The 15,111-nt window shown below is 43.6% G+C and overlaps 1 protein-coding gene across 3 annotated transcripts in view; it reads right to left on the bottom strand.

Moving 5' to 3' along the window:
• The window catches only part of VSIG10L (V-set and immunoglobulin domain containing 10 like), a 37,790-nt gene extending 24,158 nt beyond the window's left edge, over positions 1–13,632 (bottom strand). The window contains exons 1-4 of one of the 3 annotated variants that reach the window (XM_087971019.1): positions 13,392–13,632; positions 3,526–3,855; positions 1,745–2,008; positions 176–463 (exon numbers count right to left, since the gene is read on the bottom strand). In XM_087971019.1, coding sequence (XP_087827145.1) covers positions 176–463; positions 1,745–2,008; positions 3,526–3,855; positions 13,392–13,458 — 949 coding nt within the window. In that variant the 5' untranslated portion in view covers positions 13,459–13,632. The remainder of the gene's footprint in view (positions 1–175; positions 464–1,744; positions 2,009–3,525; positions 3,856–13,391) is intronic. The other 2 variants (XM_087971020.1, XM_087971021.1) reach the window with 2 other exon arrangements.
• Positions 13,633–15,111: the final 1,479 nt, after the last annotated feature.

Genomic DNA, 15,111 nt, shown 5'->3' with positions numbered 1-15,111 from the left:
TCCTTCCCCTCCCACGCCACCAAGCCACACCCAACAAGCCACACCATACCCACCAAGCCACAGAACCGGTAGTAAAAAAAAATTGAATCCTATCACTGCCCCATGTGCTCATGTCTTCCAGATGCACACACCCTACTCACAATAGGGGAGAAAGATAAAGGCAAAGCTCACTAACGGACAACGTTGATACGGCGGGAATTACGAAAGCGTAGCTCCGTCTTCTGATTGATAGCCAGGCAGGAATACACCCCTCCCTGATTCAGCTGCACTCTGCGGAGCTGCAGAACAGGTGAGGAAGGGACGTCACGGTCCATATTGTCAGCCACATTCCAGTAGATCTTTGCTGGGGGGTTGGAGGGTGCCAGACATGTGAGGTTGACAGTGCTGTTCACCAGCACAAAACTCCCTGCGCTTGAATCCTCCTGAGAGGACGAGACGGTAATTGTTGGGGTCTCGGGACCATCTGGGTGAAATCAAAAGAATATTAACTGTAATTGTGCAATAACTGTTTGTTTAGATACAGCCTATCGGGCTCACCTGTAGGGCTGTGGTTTATCTTTCTGGCATTAGTTACCCCAGTGTGGATCTGACAGGAAAAACAACCAGGTGACCAAATTCTACTTTATGAATTCTACTTTCAGTCTCCCAAAATGTGATTTTTTTCAAAAGGTAATTGGACTTTCTTTGTTTTTGCCTGAAGACATTTTAGCTTCTCATCCAAGAAGCTTCTTCGGTTCTAGGGTAAGGTTACACTAACGGAACTTTGCAAGTCTGAACAATTCTCCTCCCATATCTTTTGCCCCTGAGAAATTAGGAAGGATTTCTTTTGATCTATGCCCCACCTACTATTTAGCCTTGGACTGTGCTGCCTCTTATCTGACCATTCCCTAGGCGGCAATCTCTTCTTCCCTACTCCCAAGGTCATTCTCACATACCATTACACCAGAGATGGTATTCAGCAGGTTCTGACCAGTTCTGGAGAATCAGTAGTGGAAATTTTGAGTAGTTCGGAATACCACCTCCGATTGACCCTGCCAACCCCATCTATTCTCTGCCTCCCGAGTCCCAGCTGATTGGCTGGGTCTTCTTTGATTGCCCTGCACAGGAGAACGGAGCTGGAAAGCAGGTTAGTGGGGTGGGGAGAGAATGGATATTTTACAGTATCTTTCCCCTGCTACGCCCACCAAACCACACCCACCAAGCCACACCACACCCACCAAGCCACACCCACAGAACCAGTAGTAAAAATCCCACCACTGCATTACACCCAGGCTATGGCATTATTGATGGATGGAGCGACTTAATTTGATGGAGTAACTATTTATTCATAGAAAAGGAGCCATATCTTCTGTGTTTTTGGCCACTCCCTGTGATACACAAAGTGTTGATTGCAAGGCTTGAAATATCTGTTCTGGTTTGCATTTGGATTGAACTTCCTTTTTCCCAAAACATTCAAAGATGGGAGATGCCAACTTCAGGGACAGCTAAAGTTGTTCCATCCAATCCTTTGCATGGCAAGTAGCAATGGAACGTCAAGAAAAAAAACTTTTTAAGGGTAAATTTGTGCAACAGTGAGATTTTTTTAAAAAAACCTGAAGTTCAGCTCCCATTCATGAGATTTGTCCAAGCAGGGACATCAGCCAAGGAATTATAGTCACTGGCTTAAATGGTCCATTTAACTTTACAATTCTACAGCCCTATAAAATAGAACATGTAAAACTGGTTACGTCAAGGGTGTACTCACAATAGACAGTCAGGTTGGCAGTGCCAGTGGCATTGCCAAAAGGGTTGGAGATGGTACAAGAGTAGACACCAGCATCAGTCCGTAGAGGGTCTCTAATTTGCAGGTAACCAGATGAACGCAAATAACGGGGATTATCACCCAGGCGGTGACCATCCTTGGTCCAGGAGACAAAACCATGGACGGGAGTGCAGTTGAAAGCCACTAAACCGTTTCCTTCTATCACTTCTGCAGATGGTGGGACCACAGAGATGTTGCCCACTTCCTCTAAGGAAACACACAGGTATGAGCGATCGATTGCATTTTGCAAAACAACAACAACAACAACAACAAGGCAAGGTCTCTCAAAAAATGTCCTTCAAGTTAATGAAGTGACCTGCTTCTATGGAAGTAGATTAACAGATAATCAGAGTTGGAAGGGATCTTGTAGGTCATCTAGTCCAACCCCCTGCCCAAGCAGGAGACCCTACACCATTTCTGACAGATGGGAGTCCAATCTCTTCTTGAAAGTTTCAAGTGGTGGCATTCCCACAACTTCCGAGGGCAACTTCTGTTCCATTGGTTGATTGTTCTCACTGTCAGAAAGTTTCTCCTTATTTCCAGGTTGAATCTCTCCTTGATCAGTTTCCATCCATTATTCATTGTCTGGCCTACAGGCGCTTTAGAAAATAGCTTGACCCCTTCCTCCTCTCTGTGGCAGCCCCTCAAATATTGGAAAACTGCTATCATGTCTCCCCTGGTCCTTCTCTTCACTAGACTAGCCAGGCCCAGTTCCTGTAACCATTCTCCATATATTTTAGCCTCCAGTCCCCTAATCACCCTGGTTGCTCTTCTCTGTACTTCTAGAGTCTCAACATCTTTTTTTATAGTGTGGTGACCAAAACTGGATGCAGTACTCTAGGTTTGGTCTTACTAAGGCTTTATAGAGTGGCATTAGTACCTCACTTGATCTTGACTGTATCCATCTAATGCAATTTAGGATTGCATTAGCTTTTTTGGCGGCTGCTGCACACTGCTGGCTCATATTTAGCTGGTTGTCCACTAGGACTCCAAGATCCCTCTCCACAGTTACTGCTATTGAGCCTGGTTTCACCCAGTCTATATGTGTGCTTTTGGTTTTTCTTGCCTAAGTGTAGGACTTTACTTTTTCTACATTGAATTTCATTTTGTTAGATGCAGCCCAGTGTTCTATCTGTCAAGATCCATCTTGACAATAAGATCTTTCTTGCATGTCTTTGTGCAACAAAAGTCAACACTAGGGCAAGCAGCAAACCATGATGGCCAGAACCTAGGACGAGCGTTCCCACAGAAAAAGGAGATTAAGGTTAAAATGGGATAAGGTAATTTGTGATCGCTGTGGGATTCCAGAATTATCTTGGCATATTTGTGAACCTAGGTCATCATATCATATCCTGGATTAGTGCATTTGTTTGGATGTAGCATGTGATGCTACATGGACACACAAATGTGTTTTGTTAACCAGGACTATGTTTTGGCACATGACTGGGGAGAAGAATATGGACTTCAAAATACAGCTGACTTACAGCTCCCCAAATCTATGACTATTGGTGTGCCAACCCACAGCTGTTGGGGACTGAAGTTCAACACTAACAATTATTGGCTCCCAAATTTGGACAGACTAAACATGAAAAAGAGAGGATAAATAAATCAGAAAAGTTGGCTTCCAAGATCAGGAATTCCCTTTTTAATAGGGCTGTTGAGATATTAGTGGCATCAAGGAAAGCATCTTCACAGCAATAGTATTAAAACTTGGTCTAACTCACCATAAACTTTAATAGTGATGTTTCCCTTCTGGACAATACCCCCCAGAGGGAAAATCTCCACTGAATAGATGCCGGAATCCACGGTCCTCAGGTCAGAAATATTGAGGTTTCCATACACGGGGTCCACACTGAACTGAGACTGGAAGCTGTGATCTACCTTCACTGTAAAATTAGGGCGCAGGTTTCCTGTTGCCAGGATGGTTGCATTCCTTTCCCAGATGATAATAATTTGGACTTGAGCAGAGGGTAAAGAGAATGGAATGGGGAGAGAAACAGAATTCCCAACAAGCACATCCAGAGGGAAGGAAGACAGAACAGGGAATAATGGGGCTGAAAACAGAGAAAACAAGTAAGCAGTCAATATCATTTTCTCTGCTATCAATGGAAACATGAATCATTGCAATGGATGGAGTGACCTTATCTGGGCTGCAAAAATCTTCATGACCACTTGAGGGCAGCAGAGAGTTTTCTGTAGCCCTTGATTGAATGTAGTGTTTAAAGTTGTGGTGGTGCAGTGGTTAGAATGCAATATTGCAGGCGAACTCAGCTCACTGTCTGGACTCTGAAGTATGATCTGGCTCAAAGTTGATGCAGCCTTCCATCCATTCCAGGTCGGTAAAATGAGGACCCAGATTGTTGGGGGCAATATGCTGAATCTGTAAACCACTTAGAGAGGGCTGTAAAAGCACAGATATATATATAAGTGCTATTGCTATTCAGACTTTTGCAGTTCAGATATGGTAGCCCTTGCAGAGGGAGAAATAACTCTTCCAAAAGGCAATATCAAAATTAAATGAAAATTAAACTGAGAATTTTGGGAAGATAGGAAGCTAGACGAAGCCCTTTAGCCCAGCTAGATGGATCAGTTCTTCCTTGTATTAATCATCTTCCCATTATGGTATAAAGCCATTCCTGCCTTCACTCTATTCAATCAAATGGTCAGTTATTTACTTTTTAAAAAACTTGCTAACAACCATGGAGTTTTTGCAGCGGACATAAAAACATTTTCCTCCATCTGCGTCCAAACTGTAAATCCAAGCAATGCCAATTTAAATAAGTGGCTATCTCAAGCAGTAGCTTCTGTTCGTGTGAATATAAATAAGTAAATAAGCAAATCAACACATAATCTTTCTTATATTCCTTCCACTTTCCTCATCAACTCTCTACACTGACACTTAACCAATTATCTTTGTCCTTAGAATAACTTAGAACTAAGGAGAAATTTCCTGACAGAACAATTAATCAGTGGAACAACTTGCCTCCAGCAATTGAAAATGTTCCAACACTGGAAGTCTTTTAAAAGATGTTGGAGAACCATTTGTCCGAAGTAGTATAGGGTTTCCTGCCTAGGCAGGGGGTTGGACTAGAAGACCTCCAAGGTCCCTTCCAACTCTGATATTCTATTCTATTCTATTCTATTCTATTCTATTCTATTCTATTCTATTCTATTCTATTCTATTCTATTCTATTCTATTCTATTCTATTCCATGGGCCATAAAGATTGCTTAAAGACTGTGGAAGAGAGATAACTTCCCTGTTACAGGTTCACACAAAATAACATATTTTTAAAATGGATAATCAGCCACATGACCTGGCTCTTGCCAAATGTCTAGTTTTTTAAAAACATGTACAAACATCAACATTCAGGCATCATTATTTCAAAATAACTAAGCTTGTGAAGACAGCTTCAAATATTGCTGCCCGTGGTCACATTTAAAACTCGCTGGATTTGGTATCGTGTTGCAGCAGTCTCAGGCTTAAAAATGTTGGCCTTAAACCTTGTTTAAGTATAATCAACTTGCCCTCTGTTTTTCCAAACATGGCCAGTTTCACAGAGTTGTGAAAAAAGCAGGGTGTAACGTACTAACAACATTAGGCTGTGCAGATTTGAAAATGAGTAGGATTTTAGAATTTGTTAATCCAATATTTTCCCATCTATTTCATTCCCAAGCCCAATTACCATAGTTAATAGAAAGGGAAATAGGATCCTTCCTCCCTCCCTCCCTTCTCTTTTTCCTTCCCTTCTTTCTTTCTTTCCCTTTACTGAAATAAGAATTAAGAATCCTTACTACCACCTTCAATTTAACTAGAGAAGGAAGATAGAATAGATTTTTTTGTTGGCCAAGTGTGACTGGACACACAAGGAATTTGTCCTTGGTGCATAGGCTCTCAGTGTACATAAGAAAAAAATATAAAAATACATTTATCAAGAATCATAAGATACAACACTTAGTGATAATCATAGGTTACTAATAATCAATCAGATCAAATAAACACTGCCTTTCTGTAAGATCTTAGGCTGAATGAGGCTGGTTTGAGGCTGAGCATAACATGGGAACTCAATTGAAGTGGCCAAACAACAACAAAACATGAAAAAAAGGTTTCTTTTTCCACCACCTTCTACCCTCATTTTTGTAGCCTCAGCTTTCTCTTCTAATTAGTTGTAATGAACATTATATAGTCATGAGCACTGATATTAAAATTCAATCCCCAAGCTTGCCAACAGCTGTTTTAAATTTGTATACATTTAAATAAATTAAACTTCTGTTAAATAATTTACTTTTACAAGGCAGGCCCATCATCACCATGGCATTTTACTAGAAAAAGAAAACTGGAATCTCGTAATAAGTAATATAAAGGATTGCCATTTCAATTCTATTCCTCTATGATTATTTCCCCTAAGAGATAAGCTCACAAAAAGAAAAAACCTCCACATCCCTTCATGCATCAAGATAAAGTTTAATCGGTTTCTTTTATGAAGAAGAACAGACAAGTACATCCTTACAGTACATAGCAAATGTAAGCGGTGTTATAATATTAAATTCCTACCCTGGGCACTAGATCTATGTTTCTGGCAACATTAAGATATATGCATTCCCAGAATTCCCCGGCCATCATACTGACAGGGGAATTCCGGAAGTTGAAGTTTACATGTTTCAAGTTACTAAGTTTGGAAAAATACTGCATTAGATTATGCTTTAGGTTATCTTCCGAACCTCACATTTGATGACATGAAGGACTTCTGCCTGGTAACTAATTAAAAAGGCCAGAGGACTAAGATCTGGAGAACTTGTCATACGGTAGACAGTTCTCTTGAAAACAGCTTACCTCCATCTTGACTGAGAACATCTCACAGACCCAAAACCCTTCCTCTGACACATCATCACCGCCACAGACCAGTTTAAACATGGAAGAACAACTCTTTGCTAAGCACAACCCCCTTCATCTTGCAGACAGCACCGAACCCAACTTAAACCAGTGCTTAAACCAGGTGCTATGTGGTTTTTGGAAGCTCCAAAAGGCCGTGTAAGAGCATGGTCCTTGTGCACAGATTCTGGAAGTTTCGGAGGCCACGTAAGGGTACGCCCCATTCACACGCAGTCTCTGCAGCTTCTGAAAGTCACACGAGAGTGGGATGACTGTGGAAATGTACCCGGGGTGGGCTTCAAAAAATTCAGCAAAGGGGACTCTGGCCGGTTGCTGGGTGGGCATGGCCATGGAGGGCATGGCCTAGTTGGTCTCCTGCAACATGGTGGGGGGGTGTTTTTGCCCTCCCCGGGCTCTGGAAGCCGAAAATGGGCCTGTTTCAGGTCTTCCCGAACTTCCGGGAGGCCCTTTTTATGCCCTCCCTGAGCCTCCGTGCGTGTCCTGCACTTACCTGCATCCAAAATGGACCACGCGGGGACTCCTGGGAGGGGCAGGGCAGGGTGGGCAGGGCCAGCCAGGAGTGGGATTTGGGGGCTCTCCAAACTATGCAGAATCTTAACTAGAGGATCTCCCGAACCCCTGCGAACCCCCAGCAGCCACCCCTCAATGTGCTTTTCAGAATTGTTTTTCAGATGTTGGTGAATGTTAGTGTGTCATCTGAAATGTCATTGCATGTCACCTTTGGCATGCATGTCATAGGTTCGCCATCACTAGGCTAGACAGAGCCCTCCGTGAAGTTAGAGCAGGGGTGGGATTCTACAGGTTCGCACCTATTTGCTAGAACTGGTTGTTAACATTCTAAGCAGTTCGGAGAACCGGTTTTTAGAAGAAATTACTGGTCTAATCCTGTAAGGAAGGCAGGAAGGAAACATTCTGGTGTTGCTTACAGAAACTGCTTCTCCGTTAACCCTTATTACATTCTTGGCAGGACTAGACGTCCTGTCTCAGGAACTTCTCTGGAGGTTATTTTCCCCTCCTTTGCTAGTACTTTGCTTGTGTGGAGTGACCATTCAGTTACAATGGCACTGAAAAAAGTGACTTATGGCCATTTTTCACACTTACGACTGTTGCAGCATCCCCAGTCATGAGAGGCCAGGCGAGGAGATGCGTGCCTCGATGTGAGTGATGTTGAGTTGGTCACGCCCAGCCAGTCACATTACCACCAAGCCACGCCCACCAACTAAGCCACACCCACAGAACCAGTAGTTAAAAAAAATTGAATCCCACCCCTGAGTTAGAGGACAGATGAAAAACTAAAGCCATCCCCTCTTTTAGTTATCTCAAGAGCACTTAGACTTATATAGCGCTTCAAAGTGCTTTAGAACCCTCTCTAAGCAATTTACAGAGTCAGCCTATTGCCCCAAAACTATTTGGGTCCTCATTTTACCCACCTTGGAAGGATGGGAAGCTGAGTCAACTTTGTGCCGGTCAGGATCGAACTCCTGGCAGTGGGTAAAGTTAGCTTGCAATACTGCATTCTAACCACTGTGCCACCACGGCTCTTTTAAAGTGGATAATTTGTATTTTTAGAGTTTTGTTTTTATTGTATGCATTTTTGTATTTTTAAAATTCTTTTTTAACAAGTTGCCCGGGGTCACATTTCAGCGAGATGAGTGGCAAACAAATGTAATTAGTAATTTTTAATAAATAAAAATAACTGAACAAAGCAGCCTGCCAAATCAAGTCTCTGGGTATCGAGGTGGAGTGACTCAGTTTTCAGCATGGAAGGACCACTTAGAATTAATGGCTGGAACTATCTGGATCAAAGGGATGCCTCCAGGCACACCTGAGACTTTTTTACACACACTTCAAACATGAGTGAGATACACCCCAGGTAAACTTTTAGTTTCATTGTCCTAGTTCAATTATTCCTCAATCCTGTGTTTTGTAAGGGTGGAAGGTGAAAACACTCCTTGCCAGGTTGGGAAACAAGAATGTTAAGAATGAAACAGGTTTGCCGGCCATTCTAGAAATGTTTTCAGTTTAAGATTGACATTGTTTGACCTTAAGAACCCTTCCAAAATGATATAAAAAAACCCCATCAACCCTTCACTTCGACCTCAAGTTACTACCATGCTCAAGAGATTTTGAAATGTTTTTCACAACTCAAATGCTTGGTTTGGTTTTCACTTAATATGCTGTGTGAACTCAACAAGTTGTAGCTTATTCAACTAACCATGGCTTAGCACAGTGAGAATGTTAGGAAGGAAAAGGATTAAATCTGACAGCTGAAGTTGCCTCAGAATGAACTGAATCGCTTTGCTTATTGAATTATTTCCCTGTGACAGGGATTGCTCCGCCAACAGGCAATTCAAATGGATCTTCCTGATTTTTAGGGGGTGGGGGAACAGCTATAATTATATATTATAATATGAGCCTCTCTGGCGCAGTGGTTAGAGTGAAGTACTGCAAGCTACTTCTGCAGCCAGCTGCCTACAATTTGGTAGTTCAAACCACACCAGGCTCAAGGTTGACTCAACCTTCCATCCTTCCGAGGTGGGTAAAATGAGGAACCAGATTGTTGGGGGCAATAGGCTGACTCTGTAAACCGCTTAGAGAGGGCTGTAAAGCACTATAAAGTGGTATATAAGTCTAAGTGCTATTGCTATTGCTATAACATCTTGTCATTTCAATGCTCTAATGTTTGCCATGTCTGGCCAAATTCACACCTATTGTACTAAAACATAACTTAACCCATGAAATCAAATCACTTTGCTCCCAGCACCTCATCTACCTCACTACAATCTGGTGGGTGGTCTTCAGCACCCTTAGTGGTCTTGATCTCATTCCACCGTCTGTGTAGCTCCTGCCTGAAATTCATCTCCACACATCTAAAGGACAGGTGATGAAATGTATAGACTGGCCTCATCCCCACATAAATATATATGGGGCAGAATGTCTGATGGAAATCCAAGATGAGTTCAATCGTTTACGATCCATCGACTGAGCACCTCAAAGAAGTAGGACTCTGAAGCTGAAGGATTTATGCAAGTTCATGAGAACATTGCTGCTAGCCATCTACTCTCCTGCATTAGATCTTCCACCCAGTACAGGTCAAAATGGATAGGCAACTAAGACAATGACATCAATGGATGAGCACAACTCTACTCCTTTCCCTACATCCTTTGAACCTATTTTCTGAACAGGCCTAATGTTGAACACTTGAAGGTTCATAGGGTGGTCGGTCTCTCTTCTCTTTTCCTGGCCTTTAAGCCTACCTGAGAATACAAAATAGCAGTCAAACTAAGACTTTTATGGTTCCGCATTGCGTGATGCTGTTATCCCAAGCTTTTTATGGCTTCCCTTAACTTAGGGAGCCATAGAGTGACAAAATCGACACTTCCCTCCTCCCTGTTTGGCTGAAAATTTATTTATTTATTTATTTGATTTGCCAATTGTTTACAAGATAATAAGTATAAATGTATACATAGTTGTGAATACATGAAATGGGTACATATAAGAAAAATAAAAGAATAAGAGAAACAATAGGACAGGGACGGTAGGCACGTTGGTGCGCTTATGCATGCCCCCTACAGACCTCTTAGGAAAGGGGTGAGGTCAAATGTGGCCTGCCATGCCACGAAGCCCATCTCCATAGCGTCCTCCCATCCTCCTTCCATTTTCTCTTGCAAGTCCATTTATTGCCTGTCTGCAGCACCACCAAGGAGAAGCAATCGTCCTCCGATTGATGGACCCAGCCTAATCCCGACCCTTCTTTTTTCCATCTCCAGCTCCTTTGAGCCATCCATATAAACAAACCCTGAAGCCAGCAGGGCCTCCAGGTCTGAGCCCTTGTAAATTAAAAGCTGCACAACAGCATCGGCCACACGCCAGGGGCTGCATTAGCAGGAGCTGTGTGAGAAAAGCCGGGAGCCAGCGGGGGAAGACGACAGGAGAAGATGGATGAAAATTGGCTCAGTGGGAGCCAAGCAGCTACCACACACTCTAATGGATGGGCCAGCCCCCTAAGGGGAAAGAGAGAGGGGGTAGGGATGGGAGAAGGCCATAAATCTAGCAGGACGGGGTCGTTGGGGGATGAACAACCAAGTTCCCCTGTGCTGGGCTCAGGTTGAAGAAGGCATTGATCGAAAGGTGGCTATCTTTTAATTGCAAAGGTTTCTCCCCCCCTCCCACACACACTTCTTCATTTGAACTTAACAGGAAGAAATCAACATGGGGACACTTTGGCTAGGACGAAGGAATGGAAGAAGGCTGGCTGCCTGTCCTGTTGCTGTTAAGGAGGCCACCAACTCGCTTCTATCCATCACTAAAGAAAGGTGACAACTGAAGGTGGGAAAGTCTAGACAGAAAAGAGCAGAGATAAGCAGGTAGAAATGCTATTCCTAGACCAGGGATGATGGGGTCCTTTAATGACTTGTGGACTTCAACTCCCAGAATTCCTGAGCCAGCCAGTTGAAGTCCACAAGTCATCAAGGGGCCATCGTTCATTTTTGGGTCTCATGGAAAAAGAACTGGAGAAAAAAAAATGGAACTTTGTTACTATATATGTTGACGGCAGCAAGACTATTGTTTGCATAAAAATGGAAGGACACTTTGATATCTACCATGGAAGAACGGTTGCAGAAGTTGATGGAGTTGGCCGAAATGGCAAAAATGACCACTTTGATTAAAGAAAAGAACACAAGTACTTTTGTTTCCACATGGAAACCGCTTCTGAACTTCATGCTTGATGTGGATAAGAATGTAACTCTGACTTGGGGGTTTACAGATTAGACTGATAGATCTTTATAGAAATGGCTTGTTCATACCATTATGGAAAAGCAAAAAGCTGTGATTTGATGCTAATGCCTTATTCTACTGCAATAGAGAGAGTCAGAAGTCGATGCTTCTTTTTCTTTTCTTTTTCAATGACGACGACAATGACAACAACAATAACAGCAATAACAATAAATAACACCAACAATAAATAACAATAACAATAATAATGGAGCCATAGTTCCCCACCCCTGTCTTAAACAATCACACATGCGCCACCATTACTATCCTCACATTGCTTTCAATGTGAAAAGTTCCATCAGGCAACTTTTTAAAAATTAGTGTTGGTTGCCTTGTTCCCAGAGACAAGGAGATAAGTCATGGCTCACTTACTGAATGAGATACATGCACACAACATGACTAAGCCAAAGGCTGGGGCTTGGAGTAAACCAATTGCATGAACAGCTTTCTTTTTCCAATGTACATTGGTTACTTTTTCCTAATGAGATTCAGGCTAGATCTGAAAAGTCAAGGTAAAGATGACATCTTCCTTGAGTTGAACTCAACCACCCATGATTAGAAGTACACCTTCTTTTGTTGGGAAAATACAGAAGGTTTTGCCATTGTGTCCTTCTGGAGTGTTTCTTTCACTTCCCCAATCTAGCCTACAACCCTGGTTATTTCCCAGCCATAGTCTAATTAGGGCAGTGTTTCTCAACCTTGGCAACTTTAAGATAATGTGGCTTTCAGAATTACCAGAATTCCCCAGCCAACATGCTGAACTAGGTGTTCATTTAAACCGGGGTTTTCAGTGTACTAACCTTAACCCTAACCCTAACATCACCCTAACAGTAACCCAAACCCAAACCCAACTCTAACATTAACCCTAACCCTAACCTAACTAGAACCCTAACCCTAACCCTAACCTAACCCTAACCCTAACCTAACCCTAACCTTTCTTAGTGTTCATTTAAACCGGGGTTTTCAGTGTACTAACCTTAACCCTAACCCTAACCCAGCATCACCCTAACAGTAACCCAAACCCAAACCAAACTCTAACCTTAACCCTAACCCTAACCTAACTCGAACCCTAACCCTAACCCTAACCCTAACCCTAACCTAACCCTACCCCCCTAACCCTACCCCTTAACCCTAACCTAACTTTCACCCTAATCCTCTATCTCAAATCCCACCTTAACCCTAATCCTATCCCTATCCCTAACCCTAACCTAACCCTAACCCTAACCCTAACCTAACCCTAACCTTTCTTAGTGTTCTTTTAAACCGAGGTTTTCAGTGTACTAACCTTAACCCTAACCCTAACCCTAACCCTAACATCACCCTAACAATAACCCAAACCCAAACCCAACTCTAACCTTAACCCTAACCTAACCCCAACCCTAACCCTAACCCTAACCCTAACCTAACCCAACCCTAACCCTAACCCTAACCTAACTCTAACTCTAACCGTAACCCTAACCTAACCCTAACCCTAACCTAACCCTAACCCTGTTCATACTTGTCATCTTGTATATGTTTTACAGACAAACAAACAAACAAACAAACGAGGAGTATTTGTTGGATCTCAACAGCCTCATCTTTCCCAGGGTTCTTTTGAGCAGGGTGTAGGAGGTGTGTGATGCTTTGCACAGGTGAGTCTTAAAAGACAGCTCACCTTCAGCAGAGCCTCCTTTGATCAAATTCATCCTCATTGTCCTAAATACGCTGCTCCTTCCCTGCCTTTCAATTCTTGTTCCCACCCGGGTGAAGAGGAGGTGAACAACCCTCATACCCCCCTTAGGAATTGGACGGGGCTTTGCTTCTTTCCCAAGCACAGCTCAGATTCTGTCAGAAGCCAGCAGGATCAGACCAGCTGGCGGGGGTGGGGTGGGGGGAGGGAGGGAAAGGAAGAAACCCAGGAGGAGCCCTTTTCCTAAACTCACCCAGCAGGGAAAGCAGGCAGATGGTCAGGCTGGAAGGAAAACGGACGCCCGGGTGCCAGCAAGCCATGCCAGCTTGGCTCCAAGGGGGTGGCGGGGGGGTGGGAAGGAGGTTGACGCACAGAAGGACACGGAGATCGAATAAGAGCTCGCCACCCCGAGTGCCAAGGGAAAGGCAGGGCCTCTGTTGGAGATGCCGGAAGGCAGGTGTGTGTGTATGTGTGTGTCACCAGGTAGCGGAAGGAAGGAAGAAAGAGCAGCAGCGAACCAAAGGCCCAGGAGGGAGACCTAATCCTCCCCCTTGGGGCAGCGGGCCAGGACAAAAGCAGTTCAGCTATTCAAGTTATGCACCAGCAAAACCTGTTGGAAAGTCACAACCGAAGGGTGGGGAGGAGCGTATTCAAAAGTCAGCTGTGGAGCTGTCAATCATTTTGCCAAGCCCCAGGACGGAGGGTTTGGAGAAGGGCACCGGACGGCCAAGGCGGGGAGAGGGCCAAAGTGGACCTCACAGCTCTGGAACGGGATTTCGCAAAGGACGCTTGGCGATCCAAACTGCACAAACTCTTGGCCAGTGAAAATTGGAATGCACACTCCAGCAACCCCCACCCCCCTTCAAATTAAAAACAAAACAAAACAAATAAAACAGCTTCTATCCCAGGGCAGCAACTCTATTGAATTCTACTGTATAGTGCAAGATTAATGCAATATCAGGGGTTTTCAATTCAATTGTATAGAATGTGGAGGATGGGTGTTTGTGTTTATTTTCGTAGTCATAATGTACACTGAAGATGGTAATTTCGTTGTAAGAGGTGCAATGACAGTAAACTAAACCGCACCTGCAGGATTGGGGGGGCAAGGAGGCGTGGGGATGGTGCGATCCCTGCCTTCGTTTCGAGACACTCTTTGTGCTGTCTATAAATCAGGATTACCTTCTGGCCTCCATAACCACCAAACGGTCCAAATGTATCCGATGCAGAACGACAATAGAGTTATCTGCCTGTAGCAGATGCTGATTGACAGGCCCAAGGATGGATTTTACCAGAGCTGGGGCAGCTCAATTTTTTTGGCCAAACTCACATGGATGATGGGCTAGTATTTTGGGATCACCCAAGCCTTTAAAGATATTAAATTGCTCGTGGCATGTTTATCGCTTTCCTAGCGCTCTGCCAGCAGCCCCGTGTTCGCACTAGGCAAATAGCAGGAAAAAAAAATTCCCAGTGGCGAAGAAAGCTGTTTTTTTTTTAATCGCTTGTTCAAAGACACAAGGCTAAGGCTTCTGCTCCAACGGATGTCAATCCAAGGAGTTTTGTATTGTTTGGTTGTTGTTTTTTGCACTTTCCCTGTACCGCTTGCAATCTATTTTAAAATCCTTTCTCCTTGACCAAATTTTCAAAGACCCAAGTGCACTGTTGCTGCAAACCATTTGCCTCTGCAAACTTGGGACTTCACTATTCTCTGCGGTTTTGTTGAACCTCCGCTCCTGGCCTGGGGGAACTCTACACAGCTATAAACAGGCTGATTAAACAGGGTTATATACTACTATCAGCTGGCAAAAGTCTATAAAACAGACTCGGGCCATGAAAAACCCTGCTGAACAGAAGTGTGTGCGAAGGGGGAATCTTCTGGAATGCCGATTTATTGCTGCAAAATTCAGCACAAAGACTCATCAAGGTGCTTAGAAGTTAACCTCAGGTTGCTAAATTCCACAAAACACATTGTGCTG

This window comes from Notechis scutatus, chromosome 8 (assembly GCF_049901735.1).
Source record: "Notechis scutatus isolate UNSWTSFEM ecotype Mainland chromosome 8, rNotScu1.2, whole genome shotgun sequence".
Classification (NCBI taxonomy): Eukaryota; Metazoa; Chordata; class Lepidosauria; order Squamata; family Elapidae; genus Notechis; species Notechis scutatus.
Note: the sequence above shows the minus strand (reverse complement) of the source record. Positions and strands in the feature narration are given on the sequence as shown.